At 40.3% G+C, this 23,227-nt stretch overlaps 3 protein-coding genes across 3 annotated transcripts in view; 2 read left to right on the forward strand and 1 right to left on the reverse strand.

Moving 5' to 3' along the window:
- frmd4bb (FERM domain containing 4Bb) overlaps positions 1-12,229 on the forward strand; it is a 28,778-nt gene extending 16,549 nt beyond the window's left edge. Inside the window, exons 10-23 of the mRNA XM_034694780.1 lie at positions 266-323; positions 410-496; positions 2,036-2,112; positions 2,286-2,424; positions 2,521-2,662; positions 2,894-3,027; positions 3,209-3,325; positions 4,099-4,327; positions 4,415-4,468; positions 4,581-4,728; positions 4,981-5,148; positions 5,313-6,097; positions 7,636-7,771; positions 11,385-12,229. Coding sequence (XP_034550671.1) covers positions 266-323; positions 410-496; positions 2,036-2,112; positions 2,286-2,424; positions 2,521-2,662; positions 2,894-3,027; positions 3,209-3,325; positions 4,099-4,327; positions 4,415-4,468; positions 4,581-4,728; positions 4,981-5,148; positions 5,313-6,097; positions 7,636-7,771; positions 11,385-11,421 — 2,311 coding nt within the window. The 3' untranslated portion in view covers positions 11,422-12,229. The remainder of the gene's footprint in view (positions 1-265; positions 324-409; positions 497-2,035; positions 2,113-2,285; positions 2,425-2,520; positions 2,663-2,893; positions 3,028-3,208; positions 3,326-4,098; positions 4,328-4,414; positions 4,469-4,580; positions 4,729-4,980; positions 5,149-5,312; positions 6,098-7,635; positions 7,772-11,384) is intronic.
- Positions 12,230-14,210: 1,981 nt separating this feature from the next.
- Positions 14,211-17,549, forward strand: lmod3 (leiomodin 3 (fetal)). The gene is made up of 3 exons (XM_034694781.1): positions 14,211-14,798; positions 14,934-16,559; positions 17,360-17,549. The coding sequence occupies exons 1-3, from the start codon at positions 14,511-14,513 to the stop codon at positions 17,405-17,407; spliced, it is 1,962 nt and encodes a 653-aa protein (XP_034550672.1). The 5' UTR covers positions 14,211-14,510; the 3' UTR covers positions 17,408-17,549.
- Positions 17,550-18,467: 918 nt separating this feature from the next.
- On the reverse strand, positions 18,468-23,227 carry LOC117821674 (PRA1 family protein 3-like). The gene is made up of 3 exons (XM_034696112.1): positions 22,980-23,227; positions 21,311-21,528; positions 18,468-19,926 (listed from the first exon to the last, which is right to left on the reverse strand). Exons 1-3 carry the CDS (start codon positions 23,159-23,161, stop codon positions 19,751-19,753), a joined length of 576 nt encoding a protein of 191 aa, XP_034552003.1. The 5' UTR covers positions 23,162-23,227; the 3' UTR covers positions 18,468-19,750.

Genomic DNA, 23,227 nt, shown 5'->3' on the forward strand with positions numbered 1-23,227 from the left:
TTTTAATTACACAATGAGTGATATTAAGCCTTAGATCCATTAATCTCCCTCTCACCTCTATTACTCCTCCCTGTTCTCACTCGCTTTCTGCCTGGCACGCCTTTTCTCATCATCTGATAGAAATCAATATCTCGTCTTCAGTTGCAGTCCAGTGAATCACTCAGATCAAATTCCCCGTTCTGTCTTTTTGTGGGTTTCCAAGGCAAACCACATGCAGATGTTTTTACAGCGGCTGATGGTTTTGATAAAACTGTTTTTGTTCTAGGTATCTGACGTTAGTGGAATCCTTGCCCACGTATGGCGTGCATTATTACAAAGTCAAGGTAGGTTTTCTGCTGTGATTTATTGGAAATGGCAGCTGTTATACCTGACACTGAGTCAACTATCAAGCTGTGTTCTTGCATGACAGGACAAACAAGGGATCCCGTGGTGGCTTGGGCTCAGCTATAAGGGCATCGGGCAGTATGACCTGCAGGACAAATTAAAGCCTCGAAAGGTAAAGATTTCCCGCTGCTCCGTTTCTAAAATAACTCCTCATATTCCTCCCTCTCCAATCTGGCTGTAGGTATCATAGCACAGGATCAGGGTAAAGATTGCTGCTGCTGCTGCTGCACATAGAGTGGTGATTCACCAGCTCATAGTCATGCATCATCCATTTCACCTTAACAAAGGCTGGGCTTCAGCTGCAGCAGACGAGGCCAGACTTGAAAATTTACAGAAAAATCAGTCTGGAGAGCTGACTTATGCTACTTACTTATGCTAGCGAGTTCTGTCTTTCAGAGTAATACATACTGTACATTTTAAACCTGCTTTTCTGGTTTCACGTGTGTTGTTTTAGCTTGTGAGTTGACAGAAGAAACACCCATATGAGTGATCTGTCAGCTATGCTGTCCAGTGTGTCACTCTCGTCTGCCTCTGCAGCTGGGTGCAAACTTGCAGTGAAATGCTGAGTTGGAAACTTCTGAACAATGCACATTAAATTACTGGCACAGTCTTCCTGTTCAAGCCTGGTAATCACTTGACATGGTGCAATCCATCTTTGTCTTGTGTGTTCCAATAATTGTGCAAGAAAGCAGCTGGTTGTGTGTTTTGGAGAGGGGGAAAAAAGGGAGGGATTTGGTGATGTCAAAGGCAGAGGGGCTGGATTTGGGGCGTTATCATGCGTGTTCTGGGAATACCTGAGGAGACAAGTCAGGAGCTGACACGAGAAGAAACAGAGTATGTGTTTGTGTTGACAACAAAGCCTGTGAGGATTTAAACTTAGGAAACAGGACTCATGAACATCTTTTATACCGGTAAGACTGGATAATACACATCTCTGTGTGGCTGACTTTTGAAGAAAATACTGCAAGTTTTACAAATCTGTAGTTCTTTGAATAGAAGCTAATGATTTGCATGTTAACCAATCCATATATTTTGATTTTTCTTGAAAACAAGGTGTTTGTTTCTCTTACCATTCTTCTTCTAAAATGTTAAACATATAGCAGCTTTGTGAAGTGTTCAAAAACTCCCTAAAGCCTTCACATGTTGTACCGTTTTCTGTGTCTGTGTGACTCGATGTCTCATCAAGATTGTGTCCAGACACACAGTGACTCACTCACCCAAATAGATTGTTCATATCTTGCATCTGTCAGGGAGCACCTGGCTGATATGTGGGGAGACGTGATGAGCCATGGAAAGCATTATAAGCTGTGATGAGTCTTTGTGTAATGTCCCCTTGTGGCGTTTCTTCATTTTTTAACACCTGCATTATTGCAGACTTGGCATGCTCTGCGGTTCAGACCGTAATGATAGCTCACGTGTCAGTCTGGCTCTTTTTTTAATGACTGTGGTTGGAACATGCAGGCCAAAACACCTGCAGTTCATGTTGTATCACCTAATAGTTTATGATGGCCATGTTAATGTGGATAAATGGATGAAAGTGACGATTGTAGAGCCCTTATTCCTGACCTTAAACTTGTCTTTGCTCATTTCATGTTCTGAGCTACAGAGTGTAATTCCCCTTAACATTGTTATTTCTCATTTTAACCTCCAGCTGTACCAGTGGAAGCAGCTGGAAAACTTGTACTTTCGGGAGAAGAAGTTTGCTGTGGAAGTTAATGATCCACACAGGTGAGCAGCAGGAAAGCTTCTACAGTACTTTAGAATTCCTGAACAGTACAGGTTTGTTTTGCCTTTGCTAACGAAGAAAGCGTCTCTCTTCAGCTTTTATCACATGAAAGCGTCCACGTGTCTCTTTCCAAATATCTGACTTCCTTTTTTTTTCGGTGCGTTTCCTCCTACAGGAGAGCAGTAACCAAACGCACATTTGGACAGACGGGCCTACTCATACACACGTGGTATGCAAGCCATTCTTTGATTAAAACCATTTGGGTCATGGCTATTAGCCAACACCAGTTCTACTTGGACAGAAAACAAAGCAAAGTAAGCCTGCTATCTGTCACTACTATATTATTTTTAAAACGTATCTATCATCTGTCTTAAATCTTATTTTTAACATTTTCTTCTGTGCTCTTTTAGTCTAAAATAGGAACATCAAGAAGTTTGGAGGAACTTGCCATGGATCTCACAGAGCACGGAGGAGCAAAGATTACTAGACTGGGAGATGGAGGACTGAAGAATAACTTAATAACAGCCAGCAATGGAAGCCTAGTGTCTACAGGTAAGCTATTATAACTCTTTTTAAGAAACATGTCTTTTCAGTGCATGATTTTACAACAACATCCTAATTTTAGATCATTTTTATCTTTCTTAGTCCCTCTTATTGAGCTATGTAGAAAAAACTCTGAGCTATTTTTGTTCAAAAGTTATGGTGACATGTTGAAGTTTGAGGAGATTAATCTAAAGGTATTGTAAGCAATGCTGGCTGATAGTCATAGTTTTGTTCTTCCAGGCTCTGCAGACTCTGAAATGAGTGAAGAACAGAAGAAAGAGAAACTCTCAGAGCTGAGGAAAAAAGAGCAAGAGATCCAAGACATTCTGACAAAGAAGACAAAAGAACTGAAGAAAATTTGCCTGAGAGAGGCGGTAAGAAACCCTCCGTTTTACAACTCCTCTTTTACTAGGACTGTATTTTTCAAGAGCCACATTTAGTAGGCTGAACTCCCAGTATTACACTGCGTTGCTGTACAGCTGCCAGATTGATGGTTTCTGCTGTTATTTTCACTTGGACCGAGTGTTTAGAGGGCCTGTTGTTTTGTGTTTTCAGGAGCTCACTGGCAAGCTGCCAAAAGAGTATCCCCTCTCATCAGGTGAGAGACCGCCACAGGTCCGACGGCGAGTTGGCACCGCTTTCAAGTTAGATGACCTTTTCCCCTACAATGAGGTCTGTATTCACCTTATCCACTTTAATCATATTCAGAAGCTCATGTTTTTCATTTTTAGGGTAAAGGCTAGATGTGTTGACTTTACTGTATTAAACTCAAGACCACAGCCAACAATGAACTCATCCTACACGCAACTATTTTCTGTTTTCCTATCGCTTATTTTTGGTTTAATTGTGCTCCACTGTTCTTCAAAGCTGTTCAAACTGCACAGATGAGCCACACTGTTGCACGGGGTGTTGCTGTTCCTTTGTCCCAATAGACATTTGCATTGTACTTCATTCCATGTCAACCCACATTTACTATTTTGGTGCAGCGAATACTTACTGCCACACCATTTCCGCAGCTGAAAACTGTCGCCAACAAATGTGCCAGCCCCTCCTATCAGAGAAATTTCATATTCATGACGTGTCTGTTAAGATTTACGACCTCCGAAAGAACTAACTGGCCTCAGGCCCAGTTTCACACTGTAGGGAGGTTAGAAAATATTGAGAGACAAACTTTAAGTTAATTGGTTTTGGCCTTTTTTTATGGAATGTGTTGGCAAGGAAAAAATGGGAATTGTCAGCTGTTTTCACTTCACTTCACTTTTCATGTACGGGACATAAAGTGTTGCATTTGCAGCTCATTACAAAGAGTTTATTTATTTCTATTAAACATAAAAAGTTTAACTTTAATTCTTCAATATATAGTTCATGGATGAGCAAATACCAGGTTTTATCTGATGAAACTGTGTCTCTCATTGTTTTCTCTGTGCTGTCTGTGTTTGGTGCAGGATCCTTTCCTGAGGAACCTGGAGAGCAGGTTCGCCCTGCAGCAAAAGATTGTGGAGGCGGCCAAGAAGCTGGCGAATGAAGCAGAGCTGTGCAAAACAGTGAAGAAGAAGAGGAGGAGAAACTGTCTGGATGCCATGCACAAACTCCAGCAGATAGAGGATGAGATGAACCAATATAGAATCAAGAAGGGAAAAAAGCCGACACAGCGAGCTTCGGTCATCATCGCAGGTACAAAGCAGGTTGATCTGTAACACAGGAATATCATGTTGCAATATAATCTGGTAGTAAACAATATTTTATTTTCTGCTTCTTCAGACGAACTCATCCGCTCAGACTGCAGCTCTCTGTCTAGTCTCCCACTGGATGATGGTGAGTAAGACAAACCCGATCTACTGCATTAAAATCAAATGAGCTGCAATTACAATTATTATAATGACTACTTGTAAAGAACAAGTATCAGTATTGTTGCCTTTGTGTTCAGATGACTCAGATAGTGCAAGTCAGAGGCCACGGTCCCGGTCGGTCCAAGGTTCCCCTCAGCTCAGTCCGATGCGATCACTGGGAGCAGACTATGACGTGGAGAGGCCGGGATGTCAGCGGGAAAACCACCACAACAAGAACCACAGCAGGTTGGGAAACACATTTCCTGCCCCCCCATCCACATAATTGTTACCACATGATCTCATGTTCACCTTGTTGCACAATGTTCAGTTTCATTGAAAAGCCAAAGTGTTCCCCGAGTGAAGCAATGATATCATGTTTTGGCAGAGACCACGATATTTGCTGTGTCATGTTTGCAGCCTCATTCCTTTCCTCACATCCCAACCTTTTCATTTTTTTTCTTTTATGTTTGATCCACACCCACTACCACACCCTTTTAGATTAGCTTGTGAAGGCCAGGAGGCTTCCCACTGCTACCAAAATCCAAGAGAGGTTTCCTCCACTCACAGTAGTCCTTATAAAACCCTTCCCAGACCTCCGAGAGATCCACGCAGCATGCCGCCCACCCCGGTTATGACCCGCAATGCCTACAGCAGCAGCCAGCTCAGGTGTGAACCCTGCATTTTCAACCCTTTCCTTTCAAAATCCCTACTCCTCTCCAATACACTAACCTTTAACAAACTCTCGCACAAATCCCTTTCTAATTAAAAGAGAAATGTTATGCAGTGACTCATTTTGTTCCTCTGGGAGTTAAAGTTGTGTCCTCTCTCAGGTCGGAGGGGTCTCCTCATTGCTTCAGGCACCGCAGCGGGAGTCTGGAGTCCCAGCCCCATGGAAGAAAAGACACAGACTCAGAGAAGCCCATCTTTATCTTGTCTCCGGCCCACCGTAGCAACAGCACTGAGGTGTTGGAGGACTGCTCCTCCTACACCAGTCAGTCCAGCCTGGACTACTGCGGGGCGGCCAACTCCCACTACAGTACACTGGACTCCCGAAACTCCACCATGCATCGTATGCACAGGAAGGTGGAAGTCTATGGAAATACTGGGAGTATGCCCAACTTGGTCCAGCACCATTCTGGTTGTAATTACTCCTGTGAGACCCCTGCACACTATACACCCAGTGCCTACTACGTCTCCGGATACCCCTGCCCGGACATGGAGCCTTACGCTAACGGTGCCTACGTGTATGAGAATGATGTAGAAGGCCACTACAACGTCAACCCTTCCTACCAAATGAATGGGTATCATGGACACGACAGATTCAGGCATTACAGCAGTGATCGGGCAGATGGTCTTTCTCAGAATCCCTACGCAACAGTGAGGCCGCCCCGAACCAGAGAGGGGCCCAGAAACGAGCTGCTGGCCAAAAACATGCATAAGGCCATGGTGGCGGAGCATCTGAAAGGCTGGTACCACAGAAACAAGGGCCACAGGGAAGGAGGGAAGGGGATGCTGGCTGGATATGACTTTGACAACGGCTCTCAGCTCAGCTTGGGTTACCAGACCATGCCAGCAGGCTTCAGCCACTCCAGCAGGACCACCTCCTTTTCATCAGGTGAGATAAAGTCCTCCAGCAGATTGAAAGACAAACATATTTGTAAAGGAGAGAAAATCTTCTGATAAAACATAAACCTACAATGTCAGGGATAATGTATAGTGAGCAAGTAGTTATGCAAATTGGAATCCTGACAGGGTGAGCAAGACCCTAATACAAATTGGAGGGGTGAGTAAATTCTCGATCATTACCTGGCTTCCACCTAAAGAAATAAACAAGCTGACACTAAATATTGATTTAGAGATGATTTATATTGAAAAAGGATTGATATCTTAAAAACCAACCTTAGATTCCTTGGTTGGTTTACAACGGTATATTCTTATCAGCCTCTTTGTTGGCAAAATTAACATGAAACTTCACAGTTTCATTCACAGTAGAGTAAGAATAAGAGTTTTCTGTCTGCATTTTGAACCACTGCACAAATGTGCACTGTGTTTAACCTCCCTCTCTGTTTCTGCACTGGTTTTCTCCTCTCTTCTTCTACTATTTGTGACGACTGGCCATCCATGAACCACAAATCTAAAGTTTTGTGCTCTCCAAATAAATTAAAAGAAATATTAAAAAATATCCTCTATTTATTTAACCAATGCTATAGAAAAACAATGTTTTCCCTACAGTGTCAAAATCTGTTCCCAAAATTGATTTGGTATGACTTGTGTGATCAAGTTGCTCCTGGTGTTGCTTTTGCTGTTGATAATTAAGCATTGATGTGGGTTTTGACTCATCAGAATCAAGTGTTTAACACAACTGGGTAATAAATGTTGTTTGATGCATAAAAAATATCAGCCTGCAAGGATATTCCTCCAACATGCCCGAAAGGTCTGTTTATTCAACCAAGATAATTTTATTCATTTCAATTCTGTAATTTGATTTGATTTATTCATGTGGGTGTCAGTAAGGAGCTTCATTTGCAGTGTCCAAACCCTCTCCAGACCGACAAGAAAACAATTCTGAGAGAAAATTATCCTTATTTTGTGTCTAAAATGTGGTAATTTAGGAATCAGTCACAAATTGAAGCAGAGAAGAAAAACAGCAGCAACAACAGAAAGCTGGGAAGTTACAAATCCCCTTATTTTACCACCATAAAATAGAAGCACATGAAATTGTATGAAGAAAAATGATGCAGATATTGAGTAAAACTTTAACTGAGACTGACAGTTTAGAATTATGGTTCATATTTTACAAATTTAATAAAGACTGAAGTGATTAATGAGTGTTTGGATAACGATAGGAGAGCACAATTCAGGCACAGGGGTCAAGAGTCTTATCTGTATGAATGTAGTAGTGATACACATGATTCATAATCTAGCTGTTGTATGTAATAAATGTATGAATGTATGTATGAATAAATAAAGAAAAAGTCTGTAGTTTTATATCATGAAATCTTGAAGTTTCAGTGTAAAGTGGCCCTAACAGTATCTTAAATATTGCCATATACTGTGAAGTTTTGTATACAGCTGCATTTGGAGTGCTTTAAACAATCACTGCTGAGTTACACTCCATTATGAACTGACTGATTGCTTCTGTCGTGTCCGCAGTGTCCTCGGTGGAAAGCTCAGGTAACTGGCGCAACCAGCTGGCAGTCGGCCTGACAGAATACGATTCACCCGACACACCTCACTACCCACACCCTGGAGCTCATGCTTCCCCTTACAACCGCAGTCCCACGCACAGGTGAGTACTGCAGTTCACTACATCTCCAAACTGAGCTGTTAATGCAAGAGGGATGGAGTGAATCACACACCCGTAGTGGTTGTTCTATACCTTTAAATATCAGTATGATCTTAGAAAACACACTGCTTACTATCTTAAAACTTTCTTCTCCTTCTTCCTGCCTTTTCTTCTTCCTGCGTTAACTTATGATTAATGCTCATGTGTGCAGATGTTCTCCAGACAACAAAGTATCTGACAAAATGCCTAAAAAATCTGAGTCTGTTGAAGTGGTTGGCTCTGAAGCCAATAGTGCAGATGAACCAACAGACAACCATTCTAGCACTTAAGGGTGAGACCGCAGCGGAAATCTTTGTGTCGTGTTGCAAGTCATCTCCATTTTGACACTCCATTTCCATCTGTGTGTTTACTCTATAGCTGATTAAATTGAATCATCAACACTGTCATTTTGTGGTTTGTTGATTTTCTTTTTTTTACCTCAGGCGCAAAAAAGTTATCTGATTATCTGACTGATCTTGCTCCTGTCAAGGCAAGAGTGTGCCTGAGAGATTTTTATCATGATCAGAAAGCTGATGATAAAGAAGTTTAAAGAAAACTTGAGACACCACAACCAGGCCAGGAAGAGTGTGTGAGGCTGTACTTAGTTAGAGCAGTGCTTTGATCACAAGAGTACAGATCTATTATTATAGCTTAGCTTGTTAACATTTTTTAAAAATTATTTATTTATTAGGATCCTTATTGGCTTCCATATTGTGGTTGCTAGGCAAGGCAAGGCAAGGCAGCTTTATTTGTATAGCGCATTTCATACACGAGGGCAACTCTATGTGCTTTACATTAAAACATTAAAAGCATTGGAAACATTCAGACAAGCATAAAAGAGCACAATTAAAATGACAAATATAATTAAACAGAAAAGAAAATTAGAAATATATTAAAAATTACATTAAAATTTTAATTTAAAGTGGGTTCAAATGAGCTAAGATAGGAAGGCAGTGGCAAATTAAAAAGTCTTAATCTTGGATTTAAAAGAGGTGAGAGTGGGAGCAGACCTACAGCTTTCAGGGAGTGTGTTCCAGATATGTGGTGCATAATGACTAAACGCTGCTTCACCATGTTTCATTCTGACTCTTGGGACTGAAAGCAGACCAGTACCTGATGACCTCAGAGGTTGAGGTGGTTCATAAAGTAGTAGCGGATCAGCAATGTGATTTAGGCCTAAACTATTCAGTTCTTTATAAACCATCAGCAGGATTTTAAAGTCTATTCTCTGACAGACAGGAAGCCAGTGTAGAGATCTAAGAACTGCAGTGATGTGGTCTACTTTTTTGGTCCTTGTTAGGACTCGAGCAGCAGCATTCTGTATGAGCTGCAGCCGTCTGATGGACTTTTTAGAGAGTCCTGTAAAGACACCGTTACAGTAGTCTAGTCTGCTAAAGATAAATGCATGGACAAGTTTTTCTGCTAGTCTTCCTGGGGTCCACACAAAAAAACAAAGATGCAATAGCAGCCAATTCTAAAAATCAAGAATGAAAATGAAAAATAAACTAAGTATCTGAGCAAATCAATGATGAGTAGCATTAAACTACAAAATAATGGAAACAAAAACAAAATTGTCACAAACACATGGCACCAAAAATTAATAAAACAAAGACTTTCAAAACAGTGATTACATTATAACGTCTATGAGGAATTTATCAGCATTTGTTTAAGTGACTTTTTAGAAGAAAATCTGCTTTTGATCATTCTTATGTTGGTGGGGAGTTGATTCCAGGCAGAGGAACCTCTAAAAAGAACAGATCTCATCAAACAGTTAGTTCTAGGACTTGGTGTTAGCAGATAACCAGTGCTCACATGACGTGTCGTATACCTATGATTAAAACCAGAATATTTGAGTCTATCACAAAAGAACTGAGGTGTGTTATTCCATATAACAGTTTGCATAAATGACAGGAGACGTGATTTTAATTTAGCCTCCACAATAGCTGCTAAAATAACTAATTGTCACTGAACACACAGATCATTTGAGGCTGACAAATGTGTCATAAGTTTTACAGATCATTGGCCAGAAAACAAACTACAGAAGAAATAGAATGTTTGACTTGATGATGGAGCAAGAGGGAGAGTCGGGCGATCACCAAAGTTGGAAAATAATTAACGTGAAGAGAAGATGAATGCCCTAATTATACTCAAATCCATTATTTAGCTGCCAAGATATTTTACTAAAAAACAGAAAATGTTAACCTTTTGATGACACCTGAGGAATAGCCAGCATCACCAAAGTCCCAAAGCTCCAGTACAATGAAATAAATGGACAATAAGAAATAAACTACAGAAGCCTTAAGTGGACATACATCCATACATTTCATTTTCTCTGTTTTCCTGGATAGGTTTTTTCTTGAGATCTAGGCTTTACCCATAAAGATCATAACTTGTATCCTCAGAGTTTAGTGTGACCATTATAGTGTGAGTATGGGCAAAATGACATATCGTCTGATCTATTTGTCCAGCCTATTACTTTGTTTTCTAGATTGCCTGAAAATTATCCCAAAATAATAGCAAGCTCTGGTACATTACTCAGTTACAATGAGCGTTATTGTCCTGAGATAAGATCTATCAGTTAAGATCAAATACGCTCAAGGTCCTGCAGGAACAAGCAGAGAACGTAACAGGACTGGAAACTGGTGTTATGACTAGCAGGGTCATTGCACCACTGACTAGCAGTGAGCAGCACTGACGTGGAAGTGTGTAATGCTCACAACGGCGTAAGCCACTACAGCGTAGCTATGACGTAAAGTCAATGCAGAAGTATTAAACCAGCTTTAGGGTGTCCATAATAAAAACAGTTTAACCTTCCTGTTATGTTCGTTTCTCTGGAACAGCAATAATGTTCCTGGATTAATTTGACCCAGGGCATATTTAATAATACAAAAGTATGAGAACCCCAAAAATCCCAATACACATTTTTTTAAATCAAATTTTTAACTCCATAACTAACCATTTAAATCAAGATTTAGTCCATTGGTGTTCTTTAATTCTCAGATCATGGTTCAATGAGGATAACTCACTTTTTTTTCATTAGAATTCATGTTAAAACTTTTTTTAATGTACATTGGAAAGCCCTAAATATAAATAAAATAGTTTTACATGACACAGATTTTTGTTTATTTTATTTTACATTTTGAATTTTTTTTATTTTTATGAAGTGATGTTGATAAATTAACATGACACCTCTTACGTCACAAGATACCCAGATTTTTATGCTGCATTTAGCTGGTTTGGAAGGCATATATTACCTGAAATAGACTTTAAAAAGGGTCAATTTGACCAGCAACATAACAGGAGGGTTAATAGATCCAATTTTATTACATTCATCTCATAGTTGAGATATTTTCATTTTGACCAAAGTGGTGAACTGATTAACTGACATTGCCATCTTAAGAATTTTCCATTTACATCCTGAAGCATGAATCATGTTTCACATTGTGGACTTTCTGGCTCACCACACTTCCATTTCCACTCCTTATTTTATTCTCACTTTTTCATTGTGTGTTCCTTGTTCTAAAAAAAAGTCAAACTTTTGTTGATTGGATATTTTCTTGTTTTATTACCTGTGCAGATACCACTTGGATGGAAGCTACATGAGTATCCGCTGAAGAGGACCAAACCAAACTTTGGCAAAAATTAAAGCCATGGCCAGCAGCACATGAAGGGGATCAAGTTGAAACATGAGCAGACACAAACTTTTGAGTTCTGGAAGGATCGACGTGTCCACTGTCCTCATGCTGAAGTAACCTCTGAACACAGTGATGACACTCTTGAATGACTTTTTCCATGTGCCTTGGATTGGATGAATTGTACAGGCAGATGAGAATGTGTCGAGAAACTTTAAGGTGTTGCACAACCACACTGGAATCAAACCCCTATTGTGTTTTCAAGATGTGAAAAAAGGCAACATGTGTTTTTAACTGGAATCCAACTCCATGCATTTTAACAGGAACTAGCTACTGCCTTATAAAAACAGTAGGTTATAGAATAAAAATCATCGTCAGCAATCTCATCTCGGTAAAGTATGATAAAATAGAGCATCATGATTGAAAACAAAGTCTAAACATGTCCGCAATGTGGCATGAAGAGATCATTCATTAGAGCAGACTGTGTATTTGATGACTTTCCATTTCTTCCTTTCTTTATATTTTGAATGTACTCTGTCGATATTGTTTATAGATCCATTTGTCTTTGTTGGTGCCGTAATGTGTTTTTAAGATGCATGGTAAGAGTTTTGATTTTTTGATAAGACCTTCTTTTTATATCAGAAGACCACTGCCGTCAGAAGCATATTCATATCTCACTGTTTTTGTTCTCACACATTTGTACAGTCATTGTGTAGTTATATGTTAGATGTTGTCATAAAATATTTTCCACTGGGAACAAGGATGTGAATAAATACATGTGTGACACATAGACGCTTGTTGGCACTGTCTTTGAGAGGCTGAGTGAACAACTGTTTGGGTTGTGATGTTGAGTAAGTGAGGGAGATTTAAAGGAGCAGTTGGCTGTTTTTGAAAATACAGTCACATGGATTTGCTTTCAATCAGATAGTAAAACAGAAAGATTGTCACCACTTTCATAACCCTCCATTTCTTATGAAGCCACAATGAGTATTCAGCAGAGGTGGCTTAAAGCTGCTGTTGGTTGGAATGGTGTAAAAAACGTTACTTTTTTTCTGCTGGGTTTGGAGAAACGGTCATAATACCAATCGGTACTCATCTGTAAGTGAAGTAATTTGAGATTATGGCGAAATCTCTGGGTTTTCCAATGCCTTTGTATCAAGCAATGTTATCATTCCCCTCGTTCCCGTTATCACGGACCAATCAGAGCTACTCCACGACCCTCTGTCGCCCTGATTGGCTGGGAAGCCACTTCTACCTCATAGAACGCGTACAACAATCTTTTGTGAGAGGAAATCTGGTGGGATGGGGCAGTGTTGACATTCGAAATCTCTCTCCGAACTGATGTTTATATCACGACTACCAACAGCAGCTTTAAGTACACTTGTTACGTAGAGTAAAAGGGATTTATAAAGATAAAACGTTTTAACTTGACGCTCAGGAACTTTCAGCTTGTGATGATTTTGGTGCCCCCTTGTGGACAAAGCAGTCCCTGCTAATGCCTTTCTGATCATGTCCTAAACATGTGTAAGTAGTGGTTTGTAACTAAAATAATCTCACCTGGTTGTCCTTTAAGAGTCAGTTTCGTATTGTATTATATTGCATCGTATTATATCTTATCGCATTGTAACCTATCACATATTATATCACTTACCATAGCGTATTGCATATAATCATATACAATGGTATCGTAATTTATCATTTCGCAAGATATCATATCATATATCTTATATCGAATCCTTCAGATCGTATTGTTACGTTTTGTATCATATCCTATCGTTCACAGTTGTTCAGTTTCCATGCCTCGGAATTTTTTTTTAAAAAGCTGTCTGAGCATATAGAGGTATCACCCCATCAAAATCATCTACTTAAAAATAATAGATCTTATTGTTGATGATCTCATTTGCTTTTATAGGTCATAGAGGGACACCATTATTAATTACAGTCTGTTTCATAACTAGTTAAAAACTCCTCGCAGGAGCTTTAAAGTAATGTGAAAAAGCATAGGCTTCAAAATTTACTCAAATTATAAAAGTAAAAAGTAGCATTTTAAATACATTTCTATCAAAGTGAAATGTTAATTGGACCTCATGTATGGGAATTGCCTGTATTAAGAGAAATCCGTACAGTGGTTCAAAATAAAAGTAGGAATTCCCTTAATGTTTTTAAGTAAAAGGGACAAGCCCTTGTCGCCAGTTACAAGTTAAGTACAGATACCTGTTCAGGAAAATATCAGCAGAGTTGTATGGTACTACTTTGTCCACAGGGGTCGCCAAAATCAACACCAACAGAAAGTTCCTCACAGCAGCTTTAAGGTCAGTAACTGATCATTAGTAGACGTATTATTTTTATCCTCTGGCACCTATTTAGCTTATCTTAGCATAAAGACCACAGAGCCATCATGTTTGGCTCCCTGTAAAGGTTAGTAAGTACGTCTGTTTGTCTAAACGTCAAACTGTTCCTCTGAGGTCCTATTTCTTAAGTAAATAAACCATGAATGTTAATGTCACCAGAAAAAAAACACCCGCTGGCTCTGAATCATCTGTTCTTTGAGCACTAATCTAAAAGTCAGACAGAGGAAACGTCTCTTCTCCCGATGTTGGCATCACTTCCCCTGAGGACATAATACCTCACCTGGCTGTATCTCATGTTTATTGTTATTGTGCAACACTTCAGAAGTTCTGTCTAAAGGAGAGCTCTGGTAGACTGGGAGGAGCTCAGTGTGCAGTATAGCTTTTATCCCACCCCCCCACTGACACTATGAAAATGTTTCACCTGCTGCTGTCAGTCCAACACTCTCCTTTGCCTGAAGCAACTGTCATCCCAAAAGATCCTGATGGCAGAGCCAGCTGGGAGCAGGGGGCTGAAAGAAGAATGCTAGCATGTCTGTCCCCCTGCTAGCCCCTTAAATATCTTCCACACAGTTCTCTGGGTTTAATTTTAGACTCCACATGAGGCAGGAGGTTTGTTGCTGAAGTCGAAGCTCCCCACTTGCTCTGTCCTGAGTCATAGATCGGACAGAAGTTTCTCCTCTTTTTGATATTAGTGGCAGACAGAAGCTACACAACGCAAATATGTCAGACAGTAGAGACCTTGAGGATCTCAATGAAGAGGACATCGATGAGGATGAAATCCTCGCTATGCTTTCACCCGAGGAGCTTCAGGAGCTCCAGAGTGAGATGGATGTTATTATCGCCCCAGATAATAATGTACCGGTGGGACAGAGACAGAAAGACCAAACGGAGAAGCCTCCGACTGGGATGTTCGACCACAGATCGCTGGTTGACTACCTCTACTGGGAGAAAGAGTCCAAACGAATGCTTGAGGAGGAGAGAGTCCCTGCCACTCTGCTGCCAAGTGAGGTAAGAAATCAAACTCTGAAAAGTTGGAGTACATCAGTTTGAATTTCAGTATTTCCTTAGAGACTACAGCCAAATAATCAAATGTTACAAGCATGATTGAATAAACAGCCCGCTATGATTTGTTGTTTTCATCAGAAAACTTTAAGGGAGGAAGCTGAGAACAAAGAGAAAGAACAGAACATAGAGGATGGGGAATATGAAGTGTATGAAGTGATAGAAGAAGTCATTGAGGAAGAAGCTGCCGATGATGCAGAAGGAGAGGAGATTATAGAGGAGATCATTGAGGAAATAGTCGAAGAGGTCGAGGAGAGCGATGAACAGGCCGATGAAAAGGCTGATGAGGTTGAAGAGAAGGAAGAAAAAGAGGTGAAGTCACCTGAGACCAGAAAAGAAAACGACAGCACAGACAAACATGCTGATCCTCTGGATAATAACACAGAGAAAGTACCAGAAGCCAAAAAGGAAGAGGAGCCTTTTTCAGTCACAAAGATCAAGAGTGAAAGCGTGGCCCCAGAAGAGAGTGAATCACAGGTTGCGGAGGAAAAGGTGATTACAACTACAGACTCTTTGCCTCCCAAAGAGGAACACAAGCCAGAGACAAATGAAACCTATGACTTCATCCCCAAAAAAGAAGAAAGAAAGATTAACAAATTAAACATCCCAAAACTTGCCTTCAATAATATCAAGATGTCTTCAAGACCCTCAGGAAACGAAACAAACCTTGAGTCGACACTTGACAAAATCCGCAACAACAACCCCTCCATCACTGAAGTCAACCTCAACAACATCGAAAACATTCCCAAAGAGATGCTCTTAGACTATGTCAATGCCTTAAAGAAGAACAAGCAGGTAAAAACATTCAGTGTAGCCAACACTGGTGTGGATGAAAACATTGCTTTTAACCTGGCAAACATGCTGCGAGAGAATCGTGGCATCACGACCCTGAATATTGAGTCAAACTTCATAACAGGGAAGGGAATTGTCGCCATCATCCGCTGCCTCCAGTTCAATGAGACTCTCACAGAGCTGCGGTTCCACAACCAGAGGCACATGCTGGGTCACCACGCAGAGATGGAGATCTCACGCTTACTCAAGGCGAACAACACCCTCCTGAAAATGGGCTACCACTTTGAGCAGGCAGGGCCCAGGATGGTGGTGACCAATCTTCTGACGAGAAATCTTGATCGGCAGAGGCAGCTGAGGAAGGAGGAGTCGAAGCAGCAGCAGGCAAAGGAGCAGAAAGAGATGATGCAGATGTATGAGAACAGTTTGAACCTGCCTCCAGGTTTACTGGAGATGCTCGGGTACCTACCAGCTCTGGAACTCCTGCAGCAGCACGGGCTCATCCCACCCACGGCAGAACAGAGCATCGCACCTCAGCAGACTCACAACCAGCCTCGACAGCCAGAGCCTCAGAAGAAGATCAAGCACAAAAGCGTACCCGAACAACACAGTGCCGAACCATCAAACCCATTAAAGGACGTCCAGCTGAAAAGGACTCCAAAGAAGCGTGACCCTTTTCTAGACCTGGACCCAAGGGATAACTCAAGACCTGAGAGGGCAAGTTTCCAATTGAGGAAGACTCCCAAAGTGAAGAATGACGGTAGTGATGGAATGACAGGTGAAAAAGCAAACCTAAACGCCGTGATTAAGACTTTGAAGCCCGTCCCTCGCAGACGAGAGCCAGCGAAGGTTGACCTCACACCACGTGACGCGCTGCTAACTGAGATTAAGAAGAGCAGCGTGGCTTACCTCAAATCTGTGAGTATCAAAACTTCACATCAATGTAGTTGTGATCCTGGAAGTATAATGTGTCAAACAATAAGAAGGTTCTTAATAACAGAGTTAGACTTTGAAGCCTCTAGTTCAGCATTTTGGTTGGTGCCATCTTTGTTTTCAAAACCAGAAGTGACCATATTTGGATGACAGGATATGCATTGCCTCATATCTATCCTGGTCAACAGGTTGCAGTGATTAAAACCTGTCAATCAAAAGGTAGCCCCGCCCCCAAGCATTATCTCCTCTATTGTCTATTACTATCAGGATGGGAGGAACATTTATGAAATAAACACCATGATGTGTTTAGGAAGACTGGAACTTGTGATACTTGGCGACCATAAATTCATTAACTTTCATTGTGAGTCATTTTCTCCTCTGGTTTCATACAGGCACATATTTTTCCAATCAATGTAGACGCCCTCTGCTGGCCATTAGAAAGTATTGCAGTTTGAGCCACTTCTGCATTAGATTCCCTTTAACACCAAGAGGCTAAATGCACATATTCTGAGTCTATTTTTAGGCTTTTTCATGCCTTTATTGAGAGCATAGGACAGTGGACAGAGCAGGAAACGAAGAGAGGGTGTGACAAAGGGCCACTGGTATGAATCGAACCTGCAGTGCCTGCTTAGAGGACTACAGCTTCTTTATATGGGGCATGCTATTTGACCACTAGGTTAAACACACGCCCAGCTACATCCACTTCTAACACGGTGTATTGTTTCTGCTTGTACTGTCACTAAAAGTCATCGTCTTTTTTTTTTTTCCATTATCACCACCTGCAGGTGCCGCTCCCTAAAGAACTGGAATCAAGTGAAACAAGTCTTCTCTGAGGCTCTGACGTCAGCTGTTTGATTTCATCACCATACTGGATGTTTGTGTCACGCGTATTAAGTCATGCTAATATGTTTTTAGAGAACTTTGCAGAAAAAGAGTGGGTTAAACTTTAATTACACATTAAAGAAATGAGCTGGTTGTTCTTCTGCTCTTGTGTTTTTATCACACACGATGCTGTTTTTGAGAAGTCACAATAACATCTGAACAAAGTTAATCACTAATACTCTTGTTTCAGCCGTCATTCATTTGTGTACAGGTCAATTTGATCCCTGAAACTGAGCATGTCAAAGGTATTGTTTGTATGCAGATGATTTTGGCATGTTGTCAAAAGTCTTGTCTTCCAATTATATAAGATAAGATAAGATACTCCTTTATTCGTCCCACAACGGGGAAATTCATGGAGTTGGTGGACAGTACAAGAATTTCAACAAGAATATATAGAAGAAAAAAGGCCATCAGAGATGACAGCTTGGCCATAATTCTCCTGTCAGCCACCACCTCCACAGGATCCAGGACTGAGCTGGCCTTCTTCACCAGTTTGATCAGTCTTGCTCTCCTGTATCCTGTCCACCCACAGCAGGTGAAATCCTTCCTTCCTATGACACATTCTTTAAATTTGGGCATTTAAAATAGGATTTTTGAGGCAGCTTAATGTAATTGCATACATATAGAACAATTGTGAAGCAAATGTATTTCATATATTTTTCAATTTCACTTTAAGAATTGTCAGAAAATTATTTTCCTCTTTTTATTTTAATGTAAAAACTGTGTTGAAGTGTTTTTAATTTCAAACTGATCCCCAGAAAATGATTACATTTACTTTTAGGAATTTTGTTGAATACCACAAAAGACAAATGACTATATATTTTTTCTAAGGGTGAGATTTTTTCCAATCAAAAACCTATAAAACTGGTGTCATGCCAATATTCATATTATATTAAATAACATCTGGTAAGATCCTGATCCCACCACTCTGGCTCAAAGAAGTATTTGACCCAACCAAGACAAGAACAATCTGATCCATTTGGTTACATTGAGACTTGCAACGAGACTATAGTGTGTATCAGGTTTTCTTTATTTTATATATGCAACTTCAAGTTCTGTGTAATCATCACTTCATAAGAAGAAAGTCACATAAAACATAGATGATATATTATATAGCATCCAGATAACACAACCTTACTGAACTGCCATTTGCGAAGGTAACGTGCAAACTGCAGTCATTGAGCCGGTGTGGAAAGCAACAGGACACAGCTGCTTTACTGTAACGATGAGCACTTTAAAGTGAACACTCGACACTGATTTTACTGAAAGGGATTTGATCCCAAAATAGCATACATGTGTCCCTAGTCTAGTTTTTATCAATGAAGAGGTAACAATGAGAAATTAAAGGTAAGTCTTTTATTCATAGTTTGGTCTCATTGCCAAATGTATCACCTTTGCGTCCTGCAGATATTTAATACATCTCTGCATGCTGTTTATTTTTAAATAAAAACACATCAAAAACAACAACACGCATATACATACTATGACATAATACTCAAACAATAAAGCTGCTCTTGCCATTCATTTTTCTGTATTGCATAGCTGTGATTAAAAGGGATACACTCAGGCCGGCCTGTACTGCAAGGAGCTGTATGCACATTTTTTTTTTGTAAGTATAGGAACATTTAAATTCCAGTTATATTAGTCGGCCATGTAACAATGTCTCCACAAAAGGTTAAATGCCCTCAGACTATTTTTCCCACAGCTCCTGGAGTGACGAGATGGGAGTTATTGCTATTTAATAAGCAGCTAACTGGCTGTTCAGCTGTGTTGTGTTGTTGTGGTTTCAACAGTGAGAACATAATCGAGCATGCTTGTTTTGAGGTAGCAAACTGAAGGATTTTTTTAACTCTTTTTCAGAACATTGCAATAGATATCTCATTACTGCATTTAATATTGCCTTCAGACATTCTGCTTTTATTTAGCCAAAATATAGAGACGATTGAAATGTGGGTCAAAGTGCTTTGATAAGAGGGTAATTCATTTGTTTTTGGAACATTATTTCACACAGGAATGCTCAAACCTTTGGTAGCTTTAGTTCCCTTTGACTTTCTAATCCACACTGTGATTGTGCACATCTTAAAATAATGATATATTATCCCTCCCCAGACTGTGAAAACAAACACTAAAGCATAAAGAAGTTAACCTAAATGGATCAAAAGTACAGGAATGGTAACATCAGTAACTTTTCATGTACATAAGGGATACGAATTTGACATTTGGGATGTTGCTGTGGAAGCTTGAATCCATACTCTATGACACTGACTTCCCTTGGCACACCTTTGGCTGGATCTTCATTCCTTCAGTTTGCTCTCAATGAAATCCTGAATCTTGTTCATTCTCTCTTCCTGCTGATCCAGGAGGTCCATGATGACACCCATGGGGGTCTTCTTCAAGCCAACACCCTCGATCTTGTTCTCCAGTCTGTTCTTCATGTTACGCAGTCTCAGCGAGGCATGGATTAGGATCACTACAGGGAATACAACAGTGAGTTATTGATATGATTCTGCAATGGGAATATAAATAAATACATGTTGGAAAAGAGGGAAACAAAATGTGATACTGCATCTCAGATATAAAGTGGGTGTAAGGATCAACATGGCTTTTATTCCTATGCCAGGCAGATACTGCACGCATGACATCAGCCAGTAAATGTGGTTCTGTTCAAATCAACAACCCATAGCAACCCGTCAACACAGGCAGCAGTGGGCAAGCCTCCTGGGAAGCCATCAAACTGTCTCATCTATCCCCTGTGATGTTAGAGAAGTAACATTTGCTCTAACGATCCCACCCATCAATTATCCAAAACCACTCCGCTGATGCTCTGACTCTGGAAGTATTTAGAGAGCTCAAACAAACTCAAAACAATACATCTGAGCTACTGTATCGCTCTCTACGCAACTCTGGCCTTCTTTTGCAATCTGTGTCAGGAGTGAAGACATTTCAGTGATACTGTGCATGAAGTTCAAACCCTGCAGTGAGTCAGAATGAGAGTGTGTTTGGAAAAACTTGTTCACCCACAGTGAAACCTCAGTTATGGATATGTGTGTGACTCAGAATCCCACTGAAACATTTAGAAGTCCTTTAAGAGTAGGTCAAACACAAAGTCTGTCAAGATACTGAAAAGGTTGAAGTACTTCCACAGAATGAATGTTGTAAACGCATGAAAAAGCTGGTGTCACCCCTGATATTCATTTGATACCCAGGGAAAAAAGATCTCTCTGTATGAAAAATCCTGAGATGCAGAAAGAAACAAATCAATGTTTCTGTGTGTGTGTGTGCGTGTGTGTTTGTGTGTGTAATCCCTCATAACTAAAGCTAACTTTAGCAGTCCGAGCCCTTAAATTACAAGTTGGTGTGTGACTAAGTGGAGGAACCAAAAGGAAACCAAAATGACTGACAGTTCAATCTCCACTGAGTGAACTCCACCCTTCAGTTAAGGCTACATCTGAGTCTGAAATTCCTAACTGAAATGCAAATAAGTACGCAACCACAGTATGTGAAATGTTTCAAGTGTGTCAAAGACTTAAGTTTAAACCTTCTGTGTTTGAAATGCATACTGTTTACAAGGGAATATTGCAGTATGCAAGCAGAGGGTGTTATACTTGCAAAAAATGCAGCTTGTACACAAAGCCATTAAAAGTGTAATTTAAGGGAAAGTATAGAATGAAGCTTTCAAGGCTGGAAACATACACATGACGAGGGCTGGAGAGGCTGAAACATTTACACAAACTATCTAAAATGTCTAAATTTAAAATTCAGACACTCATACACTCATTAGGGAAAGTAGATGGTGTGCACCAATTGGTATATGGGGTGTGTTTCTCATAGCCTGTGAACACACTGACACTTACACAACAAAGGGAACGTGATTCCAAAGATGAAGACCATGACGCCACCACACAGTGACAGCAGAAAGTAGCTGGTGACCATGACGCCAAGGACAAACAGAGTGGGGTTCTTCTTTTTAAAGTTCTTGACCATAGTTTTGTTCTCTCCTGCCCACACCGAACCCATGAAGACCAACGTCACCACCAGCCCTCCTAGAAACATGCCGAATGGGTTCATGAACCTGTATTGAAACAGAAGAGTGACACATTGTCAGTGGTGGACAGTAGCAGAGTAAATTTACTTGAGTACATTTTTTGAGTATCTGTACTTTACTTGAGGGGGATACCTATTAACATTACATTCAGAAGACGATTGTTGTACTTTTTACTCCACTACATTTCTATCAGTGCTCTCGTTACTCACTACTTTTGCTTTGAAGTCAGCTCATTAATTTCCTTCTCTTTTCTGAGATCTGGTCCCTAAGACAGCAAACTGTGTTCTGTTTGTCTCAGTTGTTTAGCCGTACCTGTATATCATATAAATACAGAGCAGATTTCACTCAGATCAGGCAGTTCATTTAGAGGTGGTTATGATGGCTATAATTCTCCACCTGAACAGCCCGTGTTAGAGGTTTTTGAAAAGAAGAATGATACGTATGGTTTGAAATGTTCACCCTGTTTCCCACTCTGCCCAAACATACAAACATTCACAGTCCAACCTGAGAAAGTGTGTTGAGCTACATAACATTTGTTTCATTCCAGATGAACATTTCAAACTAAGTTGTCTGTGCTTGGAGTAGCTCAGTTGATGTTTTTATTCCATGGTATAGTTTTTTTTAGAGATTTCAAGTAATGTTCTCTAAAAACACAATTTAACAGAATGTACTCCTAAGTAGTCTTGACTGCACTCATGCTTTATGAAAATACAGTGTTTTTAGATATTTTAAGAAGTACTTTGAATACTTAAGTGCTTTTAAAATCAAGTACTTCAGTAATAATCTGACACTTGTATTGGAGTAATATTTGACCAGGAGGATCTATACTTTGACTTAGGTAATGAGGCTGTGTACTTTGTCCACAACTGCACACTGTCCATGTTTTTAATTTGTTGAAAGCATTTTATATTAAAAAAATAAAAATAGCACAACCTGCTGGTGATAAGAACAATTGCTGACATCCTGCCTGGACATCTGATGTAAACCACTTGAGGGCATATGCCTGCAGTAGGCCTCATTATTTCCACTACATCATCCAGTAAGAAAACCATCAGACCAGCACGTATATTCAAAAATGTACAAGAAGGAATAATAGATGACTGTAAGAGCCACTGATGCAATGTAGTCATTTTATTCTGAGAAACAGTGAACACCACGATGCGTAAGATGTATTTAAAACAAAGGAGGACTTAGGGTTGACTATTTTCTTTGACTATGAAGCATTTGCATACATTTTAGGCTAGCTAAAGCATTTCCTTGCTGTTATTTTTGACGCTAGTTTCGAAGATTTGGTGCTAAGAAGCCAAGTAATGTAAAAGGGCGAATAAATACTGAGCATTTTAGTGTCGAAAAGCTTAGCACAACACTTCTGTATGCTACAGAAATAGCCAGTGTAGGCATGTAGGGTGTGGATATATGGTATGCAGGCTAATTAAACACAGCTAGCATTCCTGTACTAGCATGCTAGCAGGACTTACCCCACAATGATGAACACCACCACAGCCAAGGCGAAATAATTGGTCTGGTAGTACAGTAAATTACTGATCACTCTGTTGTTCCACTTCGTCAAATCCCCGAACTCAGGTTTGGCGAAGCGGTCCGTTCCGGGGTAGAAATCATCCCACGGTCTGAGAGGTGCGAGCTCCATCTTGGCTGCCATGACTTCAACGTGTACACACAAACACAAACATTACCCACCAAACACACGCTGCGTAATATTGTGACA

The sequence above is a fragment of the Notolabrus celidotus genome, chromosome 11 (genome assembly GCF_009762535.1).
Source record: "Notolabrus celidotus isolate fNotCel1 chromosome 11, fNotCel1.pri, whole genome shotgun sequence".
NCBI lineage: Eukaryota > Metazoa > Chordata > Actinopteri > Labriformes > Labridae > Notolabrus > Notolabrus celidotus.

What these genes read in the sequence shown, in the direction of transcription:
- lmod3 (XM_034694781.1), top strand. Translation starts at nt 14,511, where the DNA reads ATGTCAGACAGTAGAGACCTTGAGGATCTCAATGAAGAGGACATCGAT. An exon ending in CCACTCTGCTGCCAAGTGAG is followed by an intron (nt 14,799 to 14,933) that starts GTAAGAAATCAA and finishes TGTTTTCATCAG; the next exon opens with AAAACTTTAAGGGAGGAAGC. An exon ending in GCGTGGCTTACCTCAAATCT is followed by an intron (nt 16,560 to 17,359) that starts GTGAGTATCAAA and finishes CACCACCTGCAG; the next exon opens with GTGCCGCTCCCTAAAGAACT.
- LOC117821674 (XM_034696112.1), bottom strand. Translation starts at nt 23,161, where the DNA reads ATGGCAGCCAAGATGGAGCTCGCACCTCTCAGACCGTGGGATGATTTC. An exon ending in GTGGTGTTCATCATTGTGGG is followed by an intron (nt 21,529 to 22,979) that starts GTAAGTCCTGCT and finishes GTTTCAATACAG; the next exon opens with GTTCATGAACCCATTCGGCA. An exon ending in AATCACGTTCCCTTTGTTGT is followed by an intron (nt 19,927 to 21,310) that starts GTAAGTGTCAGT and finishes TATTCCCTGTAG; the next exon opens with TGATCCTAATCCATGCCTCG.